The 12116-nt window shown below is 37.9% G+C and overlaps 1 protein-coding gene across 3 annotated transcripts in view; it reads right to left on the minus strand.

Annotated features, from left to right (window-relative positions):
- Nucleotides 1–1627: 1627 nt before the first annotated feature.
- Nucleotides 1628–12116, minus strand: part of Tafa1 (TAFA chemokine like family member 1) — a 526210-nt gene continuing 515721 nt past the window's right edge. For all 3 annotated transcript variants that reach the window (XM_085840245.1, XM_085840246.1, XM_085840247.1), the window contains 2 exons: nt 8349–8473; nt 1628–2738 (listed from right to left, as the gene is read on the minus strand). In XM_085840245.1, coding sequence (XP_085696371.1) covers nt 2721–2738; nt 8349–8473 — 143 coding nt within the window. In that variant the 3' untranslated portion in view covers nt 1628–2720. The remainder of the gene's footprint in view (nt 2739–8348; nt 8474–12116) is intronic.

Consider the following 12116-nt stretch of genomic DNA (forward strand, 5'->3'; position numbering starts at 1 on the left):
TGAAGATCAGATGCCCCAGTACAGGGGAATGCCAGGGCCAGGAAGCAGGAGTGGGTGGGTTGGGGAGCAGGGTGGGGGGAGGGGATAGGGGGTTTTGGGGATAGCATTTGAAATGTAAATGAAGAAAATATCTAATAAAAAAATCCCCCCCCCCCAAAAAAAAGAAGAAGAAGAAGAGCCTGGTTTCTTCTCTTCTCATTGGACTTTCATCTGGGATCAAAGTCAGAAGACTCCAGGAGACACAAATGTCATAACCAAGTCCACCCTTCAGAGAACAAGACTCAATAATAACATTTGCAGCCATTTTAATGAACTTGGCTTATTTATTAGGACTGTTAGGGACTTTTATGCAAAGCTCTAGATTTCTGCATTTCCCCAAAAACTGAAGATATGGCAATGTGGTTATGGTAAATTCACCTAGAAGTAAATTTCTGTAGGCTCTCATTTCACATGATCCCCTATTGATCACAATGATGCCCCACCATGCTGGAATCCTGATTTACTTACTTGTTTTTATTTTGAATCAGGCTCTCTTGTTCTAGTCTTCCTTGATGAGATACCATCTTTGGGTATACTAAAGGTTCTACTAAATTCTGTGGCAATTAAAATTAAAATTAAATTAAAAATTAAAATTCTATTTTAATTTTTCCTCAAGTGTATAATTCTGAGGGTTCATGGTTTTAATTTTAATCTGAAGTTGACATATGAAAGGTTGTTTTTACCAGCATATTGCTTGGCCCTTGAATCAGTGCTGTGCAAATAAGAAATGAGTGCTGTCCCAAATGGTTTTCTTTGTTTTGGGGCAGGGGTCTTGCTTTGTATCCCAGGCTGACTTTGAACTTGCAGTCTTCCTACCTCCTCAAGTGCTGGGATCTCAAGTGATGCCTAGCTATCACTTGCCACCACACATGGACACTGGTACAGATTTTATCTTTTAGCAAATATCCACCAAAGCATTTGGAAGTCTCAATTTTACAGTAGGGATTCTATTTCTATCTCTAGATGCATTCATTTTACAGGCCTTCACAATACAGAAAAAAAATTTTTTTTTGGTTAGAACTTCACACATTCAATTAAACTTCAGGATTTATGGGTATAATAAGAAGGGATCTTGAGTTTTACTTGAGGTTTGATCCTAAAAAGTACAGACTCAGGGACTACAGTGCTCTAAGAGGCTCTAAAAACACAGATGCCAGAGAATAATTTGGGAAGAAAAAAAAAACTGCAGTTGTGAGATGACATTGGAGTGTAAAATCCCATTAAAATTTTCCCCAGGAAAACTAGACCTTAAGTAGGTGTTTACCTCTCAGCTCAGTAACTCGAAAAAGACAGGGATAATGTATTTTAGGTTTTTGTTGTTTTTTACCTCTCATTGGTGTGTGTGTGTGTGTGTGTGTGTGTGTGTGTGTGTGTGTGTGTGAGCCCCATATATATTATCAGAGTGACCCACATGGAATCCCAGAAATTGTAATTGGATATTTTACTACAATCATATTAATGAGTTTCTAAGTTTCAAAAATATTATTGTTGGAAATAATAGCCTCCGTAGTCTTGTGATCTCTCGGTTTGGTTAAAAGAGAGTCTATAAAACTAAATGGCAGACAAAGAGGACGAGTGGGTTAAGAAAGAAGTTATTTACCACTTTAATAGGGCTGTCCAACACTTGGTCACATAGATCATTAGGAAACCTAATTGCTTCCATAGCTTTCCTATCTCATCAGAGGAGAGATGAACACTCTAGGAAAAAGCAAAGCAAACATAGAAAGAGGCGCCATGATAAAACATGTCGCTACAGCACTATGGAGTTAACAATGGCAGACTTTGGATTTAATCAGAGGACACTTCTGTAGTCTAGGACAGCTATACAAAGCCCTAAGACACTGTATTTACAGGACTTATTAATATAGGGATCTACATCCTACCATCCTGCCAGAGTCTTAATAGCACAGTGGAGCAGCTCCCTTAAGAATCCCCATTTGCTTATCTGTGGAAAAGCTAGTAGTTCTAAAAATATTTTCCTGGAAGAGGTTAGAACGGTTATTATATATCAATCGAATATAAAGTATGGTTATGTAAGCCAAGCTTGCATGCTAATATTGCACAGGATAGAAAGCAATAAATCAAGACAAGGAGCTTCCTTGGGTCACCAGGTAGAAACAGGGAGAAGCTCTTGACTCAGTACTGTTAGGATGCCTCAGCTTCCAGGAGTCGGCTTGCAGCTGGCCTTCCAGGGAGAGTGCCATGTTGGATTCTCACATGGGCATGTATCTTCCTTACCGAGAGAAAAAGGAATGGCAAACAAAACAAAACCTACCAAACATCCAAAACTGAATGGGATACACCAGCCACCTCACATTGTGGTACTGTTCATTTCTTGAAGAGAATATATAATATTTCAAAATATTATATATACATATATATTTCAAATGGTACAAAGTAATGGTAGTTCCAAATTAGAAGACAGTTGATCGTTCTTCATGATCCTCCAAATTTCACAGAGAAAACTCATTTTTTAAGAGCCATTTTCCGTGACATTGCTAGAAAAATCCCGAGTCTTCTTTTGGGATACTGTGTATCAGAGTAAGTGCACTGTGATTATCTGGTAACCAAAGTGCAGAGAAGAGATCCACTTGGCTTTCAACTATGGAAGATGTTTTAAATCCTCACAACGTATATTCCACAGGTGGTTCTTTTTCCTATTTATATAACAAATGCTTCTGTTAGGTTCTTGGGTGAATCTGAAACCAAAGAAAGAAAGAAAGAAATCTCAGTAAGAGCAGTAAGAAATGAAGCCATAAAGAAGGGTGTTCATGCAGAAAATGAGGATGCCTTTCATTTTATTGTGTTGCATTATTTGGATATCTTTCACATGATACTCAAAGCCCATAGACAGATCTTTCATATTATAATAAATCCATTAAGTTCCTCTGTGTCAAAACTGAGCACAATTCTTAGAGAAATGTCTATCAAGAACTGGGTTCATGGGGATACAATCTCTGTTCAGTTCCAAGGGTTTTGTGCCAATAAGGACCCCACAGTTGGTTTATTTCTTTACTGCTGTTGCCTTGAATTTACTAATAAATTTTAAATGAGGATCTTGCATTTTCTTGTTGCCCTGGGTCATGCAAATTATGTAATCACTTTCTGTTTCTATGATTAGAATTTGAACTGATTATCCCATGGCCTTATGAAGTTGTCCTATTGTAAAACATTGAGGAGTGGCCATTGGAAAGTTCTTGCCTAGGTTAGTCCATGTGTGTGGAGGAACAGATGAAGAACTATTCTGTCCAATGACACGTGTTAAATAGAATCAAGAACATGCCTGAATATATACATGCTACTTAATCCATCTCAGTATGTACCCAAAGACTCAAATATCAAGGACACATGAATGCTCAAGGAACCACTGGCTAAAACCATGAACAATGGTTCTAGCAGGGAGAAGCCAGCACAAGGAAATAATTGTTTTTTATCATCTCAATTTTCTTTTTATGATGTTGGGACCAAAGTCAAAGTCTTATGATTTCAGGATATCACAGAGATACACTCCAAGCCTCTTAATTTTTTATATCTTTGGAAAATGATCCTTCTGGGACCAGGAGAACAAATCAATTAAAATCTTTTAGAGTTAGCTATAGCACTAATAAAATTTTGCACTCTAACATTTCTTGGTCAAGATGAAGAATCTATGGGAATTAAAAAAAATTATTTTAGGTCTTTTCCTTACAAATGATAGATCTTTCCACTTAATTTTCCTTTATTCCATTGACTGACATAACCTTTGCTTGACAGTGTCTTCTTTTGACCACAAAAAAGGAGATAAAGTAGCATTTACCAAACTGAATTGAAACTGCCTTTTTTCCATTTCTATGATTACTTCCTATGCCAGTATGGAAGACTAGGTGCTCTGTACTGTTGTCATCAAATCCTGGAGACATTAACACCTTAAAATGAGATAGCCTAGGTTTACCTGTTCGTACTGACTCAGGCAGTGAATGAATATATTGCTTCCAGGGGCAACTGTGACTGTGTATATAATTTTTCTTGACTGCAACTTTCTAAATCTTCCAATTATCTCCATATCTAATGTCTCTTCCTGATCATTCAATTGCCTTTTTGTTTTAGACAGCAATTTTATATTACTTCTTTGGAGGTTGGTTATCTTTCTCCCCCTCTCTTTTAGTATTTCAACTGGAAATTGAATAGCAATCAGAACTGTAATGCCATAAGCTCTCAAAGAATTTTATAGCTGGTGGAATCTTGTAAGAAGAACAAGAAGCCAGAAGGTGTCAAAACTGGGATTCCTCTCTTTTTAAAATATATATGAAAAATGTTGGGACAATTAGAATGGACATCTATTGACAAATTCAGAATCACCAGCAGAGGGATAGACAGAGAGTGTGGACAGAGGACCAAAGGGTTTGTGTTGGACAGTCACATAAGCAGTAACTTGACAAGATAAGTAGTAGGCTTTGTTGTGCAGTTTAAGGTCTGATAATTCCTCTTTTAGGGAACAAAACTTAAGTTTACAAGATGCACTAATTATTGTTTTCTCCACTGTGGTGAAGAAAATCTACAGTTGATCGATTCTTCCCAAGCCAACCAATTAGACTGAGTTCTGTAATCTTCATTCTTTTTTTGTTGTTGTTCCAACTGACTATAATTTTCTCTGAGTTCCATTCTTTTTTTTCCTTTTGGCAAACATTTCCTCTTTTTTATTAGATATTTTCTTCATTTTTGAGTTCCATTCTTTTACATCTCAGTTTTCAAAACACCTGTCATTCCATTTCCATGTATAGTTAGCATATCGTATACAAATAACTTGTTTTCTCTGAGGGTAATACTCTTCTAAATCAAGCCATTGTGCTATCTATGCAAGGTTTCTACATTCCTGAACATGGGCACAGCCCCACCAACATCCCAAGGCTTTATTTGATATACTATTTAAAATAAAATAAATGTTAAGCATTATCTAGAAACACAGAAAAGAATTTTAAGGCAATATTTAGTCTAGTTTTGCCACTGTACAACAATAAAAACAATATAATCAAGTAACTCATACAATGATCAGCATGGGATAGGGTTAATGTTTGACCAGAAAAGTCTGTGAAATATTCCATGCTTCTCCTCAGGGGAGCATGATGACGACATTATCCTCCTTCACAATGAATGGCTGGCAACTTCTCAGACATGAGTACTTCTCTTCTACACCATGACTTTCAGGGAATCTTCTTATTATTCATCACTCCAAATTCCTTGTTAGAAAATGCTTTCCCTAATTCCTTCTGTCTTTTCTACCTTTCTAGGTCATATTGTCTCGAAAAGCTATCATTACCAAGAGTCTTCTTTGGTGTGGCTTGCTACTCAGGCTTGTCTGTTCTGAGGACTTGTGGTTCAGATGGTATATGAGAGTTCCACTCTCCACCCCTCCTTTAAAAATTAACACTGGAAATCTTTAAAGTAGATCACAGAGCAAAACTATCTCTTGTTATCTATATTTCAGAGACTCTCTGATAATTTTTTTCTAGAATGTTTTGAGTGGGAAAAGAATGGAATCTCTGGAAACATTCTCGTGACAACTTTTACCCTGAAACTTAGTTTATTTATTTAGGTGTGGTTTATATGTGCATACCTGTTTTCTGGGGTGTGTGTGTACACACAAGTGGACATAGAGGCCAGAGGTCAATGCTTTCTTCTAGTCCTCTGCTCCATATATTTTTTTTTGAAACAGATTCGTTCATTGAACCTGGAGCTCACAGATTTGGCAAGAATAATTGGCCAGCTAGCTTCAGGGATCATCTTATCTCTGCTTCCCCAGCACTGGGATACTGGCAAATGCCATTGTGGCTTTTTATGTGGGGCATAGGAATCTTAATTCAGTTCTTTATGCTTGCTTTAGCAACTGCACCATCTCCCTGGTCCAAGAGTTAGTATTTAAACTAACAGCCCAAAAGTAATGCTCGCTTGCCATTTAAAAGTTAACATTTTCAACTTTTCCTTTTTGTAAATTTCGGGCAGTGCTCTTTAAAACCAGCCTTACGTATAAGAAGAAAAGAAGTGGCTCAGATAACAATAAATTTTGAACTCATAATGATTGAAGTCTCTCTGTGAATTAAACTATTTTAAAACTTAAATTGTTAGAGTCAATATTTGAAGGGGTAGGCATACATGTATTCTGATGGGGAAAATACACAGGGGTATACATATAAATTATCATAGACTTTCTTTTAGAAGCATATAATCTAAGAACTGGTGTTAGTCTACCATCTGTTCAGAATGTGGGCTCCTAGATGCTTGTCTGGGATCAGCTACTGTTTTCTGTTTAAAAGTGATTTTGACTTCTAGGAGTTCTTGGGAATCTCATAGAGAAAAGGTGAAAGTAATCTTTGAATACTCGCAGTGATTCTAAAGCATAGCTTTACCCAGTGTCCCCTCTCTCCCCTCTATAGGCTTCAGAATACTCAGCTGTGCACATGGCAGAACTCGTACACCCTTAGCTTTCAAAGCAGCATCGGTCATGGTGGTTTGACTCTCTCGTATCTTCAGCTGCTTGGGTTGACCTCAGTATTCCCTGGGTGGGGCAAATAGTATGCTACAGCCTCAGTTACAGTGATCAGGTTCTGCACAAGCCTCCTTTAATGAGAAAGGTGTCTAGGGGTGCATTACAGCTTGCTTGGTGGCTAAAATAGACTCCAAAATAAAATAGAAGCCACATTTAAATAAAAGTTGCATAGTTATTTTAAAAGTAGCATAAACTCTTTCTGGGTGTTTTCATTTTTTAGTTTTCAGTATAAAGTCTATCTTCCAAAGAGTCTCTGAATTGGTATTCTTGGAATTTTCTAGACTTAAAGATTGAAATAATTTGAGTTGGATTAATTTTCTACAATGAGTTTTAGATTCTAAGTCACCATGGAAGCAAGGGGGATACCTTCCATATGGGATATCAGTCACCAGTTATCTAAGGCCTTAGAGTTGGTATAAGATACCTAAGTTATATGTTCAAACCAAAGGCAACTCTAACTCTAATTCAGAATATCTTTAAGTATTCTAGTTTGTTGAGGTACTTTTTAGACAAAACATAACCATAGGCAAATCTGGGCTTCTCCATTAGCTAATTAAAACAAAATTTTGAGGGTAAGCAACCCAAGCCAGTCTCACTTCTGGATGCTTTGTTATGTAAGTGTTTAATTGTAATGAGAAGCAAAATTCTATGTTGAATTATTTAGAGACACGAGGATGCTTATTAACAAGCTATGGTGGTTCAGAAATCCCTGTTGACCACATGTCAAGGAATTATGGCTATTTATTAGTCACTATAGTCCATATGGGTAACTATATTTGATGAACCTTTATTTTATACATGAAGAACTTGAGTGTGTTCATACAGTATTATATAACTTTATTTCTGATTTCCTTATCACGTAGTTTCAAGGACCACTTTTATTTATTGAAAGAATGATATATGAAATAAAAATCATATCAAGGTTCATGATATAGTGGTTAGAATTCAGGGTGCTCTTCAATGTTTGAGTCACTTTCTGTTAGGGTAAATGTTTATCATGTGGACTTTACAACTGGAAAAGATCACTTTTGAACTGACCAAGAAATAAGCACACACCCATACAGGTATACACAAACACTCTTCCAAGCTGATAGGCTGACAATTGGGTGGTACACCACATAGGATGATTCTAGTTGCCTTTGAACTCATGGAGAAATAATTCCTCCAAAGCATCTAGAGCTCCCCATACCTTCTGCCCTTTGGGTGTCACACAAGTCCAATCCCTATGTGGTTAATGGTTGACCTCACCACATCCCTCTACCCTGACATGGCACCATAATCCTAATACAGGAGGGGCAGACGCACCCTATACAGTTTATAATTTTAGGGAGCTCCTGGTTTAACCAGAGAAACCAAAGAATAATCACTGACTTTACAAATCTCTTTGTACTGCTCTAACAGTTCACCAAAACTCCTTTCAACATGACTGTACTTAAACCCAGTCTGTCTCAGCACACAGCTGAGACAAATCAAGCAAGCACAGGATTATCATTCTGAGCACCATGGGTGCAAGAAGCAATCTCCAAGTCACTGCGCTAATGATCCCGCCTCCCCTGCTCTACTTGTGACTCTGTAACATAAATAAAGAGCCACACCATGCAGCAAGGTCGCGTTTAAATTTTAACTTCTACTTCATCGATGGACACTGACCCACCTAGTTCAGAATATGTCCTGTTAAACGAAACCTTTCCTCCTCCCACTCAAAGCCCTTCTGACTGCTGCTAATGCAAGAACAAAGCCAATAGTACAGTCTGAAACATGGGTGTAATATTTGAAGTGGACTTACTCGTGTAGTCTTAATCTTGTTGCCTGTAGCACACATCCATCCAGAATTGTCAGGGAGTGTCTTACATTCTTCTCCTTCTAGGCAGGGCTCCATCTCACACCACCATTTCCCAATTACTATGGAGGCTGTGTAGAAACAGGAAACAACTGTATTTGTACTTTGCCAAATAACCCTGTATTCTGATGTGGCATCCCTCCACCAGTTTTAATGTTCTCTGCAGCAAGGAGGCCTACCTCCATCTGCGAAGATTGGATGGAAATGACTCATCAAGAAAACCAGTATTGTAATGCAAACACAATGATGTCATCTGGCTTCTTATGCACCATGCTGTCCAAAGATGCTTCATATAATTAAAACATGAGGAATGTGGACACTTTTGTTTTGTGTCAATCTGTCTGAGAGAGGGTCTTGCTGTCTAGCTCTTTCTGGCCTGATACTTGCTGTGTGGGGGATTTACTCTCCGATTTTGAGGGATTTTGACTCACTACTTTTTGTAGACCTGGGACACTGTGCTACCTCTTTCCAGTTAAAGGGACAAAGAGCTGAGTATTCTTCAAAATGACTGACGTGTTCTTTTTAGGAAGGCCAGTTTATCCACCCAGAATTAGGTTTATCCCTTAGCCCAGGGCTGTGGAGAATTTCAAAGCCTTAGGAAAAAAAAAGAACTAAAAGCACAGAAGCAAAGTTGTAAAGTACAAATGAAGAGTAACGATAAAGGAAAGTTCACTCCTTTGGAGTCAAAAGGACAGCTGGCACTGGTTGTGGGTTTCCCTTCATATGTTTCATAAGCCATGAGAAGAACATGGGTACGAGCCAAACCATCTCAAATGAAATTGTATTTTTTAGGATTGTATCAAGGATGGCCATAAGACACTGGTTATATATACATATATATGTGTATATATATACATATATATATATATATGTGTGTGTGTGTGTGTATTGTGTATTTTATTATTATGATATGTATATTATATATATGAACACACATGAATATATTACATTTTTATACTGAGACTTTATAAAACTCTGAGTGAAAAACAAGTATCGTGTTAGCTCCTCACAAATGTGCCTGCGTCAAAAATCTTAAACTAGTGGCCTGGAGACATGGCTCAATGGTTAAGTACACTTGTTGCTCTTGCAGAGAGCCTGGGGTTTAGTTCCCAGCACCCATATAGTGGCTCACAACCATCCAAACCTCCAGCTCTAGGAGATTCAATGTTCTTTTCTATCTTCAGTAGGAACAGTCATGCAAATAGTACACACACATGCATGCAGGACAACACTAATTTGCATGAAATAAAAGTTAGTAAATCCCCCAAACCAAAACAACAGTAAATATACACACTCAAAATGGTAGCCATCTTTTCTTGTTTGTTAGGTGTCCTAATTTTCCTCTGGGCTTTCAGGTTCTCATCCCACCTCACCTCCTATTCCCAAAGGCATGTCTACCATGATGTTTAAATCTCATAGTGACCAAGAAAACAAACAGTATGTGTAAGTGCCTCAGAAAATAAATACCAAAATGTAGAAAAGCCGGAGCCCATTAACAGTCTCCATGCTTCCTATGCTAACTACAGGCATTAGATTAATATCTTCCAATTATGTCATTTACACACCCAGGTAGCTGTTGGCTTTTATGTTCTCCTTCTTTCCCTCGTTATTTTAAGATGAAAGCTTCATTTTTATTTAATGTGTAAGAATATTTTACTTCTATGCATGCCTGTGTACAAGACACATGCAGTGTACCAGATCCTCTGGAATTAAAGTTACAGATGGTAGTGCGCTGCTATACAGTTTCAGGAACTGAACCCCAGTCCTCTGGAAGAGCAAACGGTGTTCCCAAATTTGAATCATCTCTCCAGCCCTCTTCACATGTTCTTCAGCTCAGTCCTTCCCTCCTTTAGATTTCACGGTTACTTCAGTATTGCTTCCAGTAAAATTGTGCACAGTTCCATAGACAAAAATCATAGCTGTTCCTTTATCAACATGAATTTAAGACAAATTTGGGGGTGCTTTTGCCACCTTAGTGATTTTATTTTATGTGGAGCAGACCAACATAAATAGGATGCCCACATCAGGCATGCTAAGGAGGTATCAAGGTCAAAGTTCATTAGCCTTCTGTCTGTATACACAGGACAACATGAGCTGATGATACGGACCAGTCGGTCCCATGGGTCAGCATGGTGATGTGAAGGTCTAGTCATTCTCTCACTGGTATCTGTGCTCTGCAGCAGGCATAGAGCAGGGGAAGTACTTTACATCCATGCTGATGAGTAGGTAATGACATCAAGTAAGAGAATCTAAAGTTTCTACAGCAAAGAAAACAATGTCATTTTGAGAGGGGACAGAAATAAAGATGAGATAAAAAACATACTAAAGTTGCTGGTGTTTATTGAAAACCTGCAGTCAGTGGCTTTCTTCAGCTGCTACTTAACCAGGAACAAATTATTCACATTTATCACCGAAGCCAATGTTTATCTTTTAACACCTATTCCCTATTTCCATACTGTGCCCCTGAATTTAAATCACTGTGAACAGACGCTGTCTGACCTTTGTTCTGAGGAGAAGAGTGCTCACTTGACAATCCTTTCAAGAGCATGTTGTCACGTGTTTTTGTCTTCCTCATGGAGGTAGAGTCATAAAGAACACCTGGAGGGGAGGTTAGCCTGTAGTATTGTGCCTGCTCCCAAAGACCCGTGCTCGCCAGTCCTTCTGTCCTTCTGGTGGCTCTCTGCCCTCTTTGAGCTGACCTAATTTGCTGCAAGCTACTACCAAAGCTTTCACTTTCTCTTAGGCATTAGTATCTTTTAAGTAAATGTATAGACAGACAGACAGACAGGAAAAACTATCTCTAAACTGATGAAGGACCTTTAACTAAAAGCTGTAAAGAGCTGACACCTGTTAGGGGGAAGGCTCTGTAAAAATGAACTCATCCCCAGATATGCTTATAAACATTGTTATTGTGGCTTCCTTTGCAGAACAAAGATGCTGATGTGTCTTTGCTCTGTGAGTCTGGTTAATCCTCCAGCACGGCTTTGGTTGGTGGACAATCCCATCACATGGTATCTTCATCCACACCAATTCCCATCCTAGGTCAACATGTGCTCCTTAATTCGGATACTTTTCAAGAAACTTGTATTTTGGCACTATCTTTTATATGGCTCACAAAGAGACATTCAAGCTATTCTTTTCCTTTATCCAAACTGGAAGCTATTTTAAACACTCAGACTCTGGGAGCAGTAAAAAAATCCGTTAGACTCCATAATTGAGCTTGTATCAAGGTATCAAGGTGACTTATATAAAGAAGAATGGAGATGAAATTACAATTAGAAAAATAAATATAAAATTATTTTTTCTGCTCAATACATATTCATGAAATGATATTGAAAGGAATGTATATATTTAGTAATATTCTCAAAACTTTGGTCAATTTTCTGACACGTATTCCAATTTAATTTCTTAGTTGTCTCTTAATTTTAAACCTTATTTGTAACTAACACCAGTTCATACTTCTATGCTCCTTTTTCGGTATAATGCTTTTTATGTAGAGAACATTTTCTTTGTCACTGAAGGTATGGAGGACACATAGGAATTTTTGTGCCACACCTCATTTCTATTCTCTATTCATTCTAAAATTCTTATTAGAAAACAAACAAAACAAATAAAAAAGCTCACACCTTTAATCCCAGCACTCAGGAGGAAGTGGCAAGTAGATTGCTGAGTTCAGGCCAGCCTGGTCTACATGAACAAGTAAGTTCTGGGACA

This window comes from Mus caroli, unplaced genomic scaffold, assembly GCF_978045245.1.
Source record: "Mus caroli unplaced genomic scaffold, Mus_caroli_1 scaffold_7, whole genome shotgun sequence".
Lineage (NCBI taxonomy): Eukaryota > Metazoa > Chordata > Mammalia > Rodentia > Muridae > Mus > Mus caroli.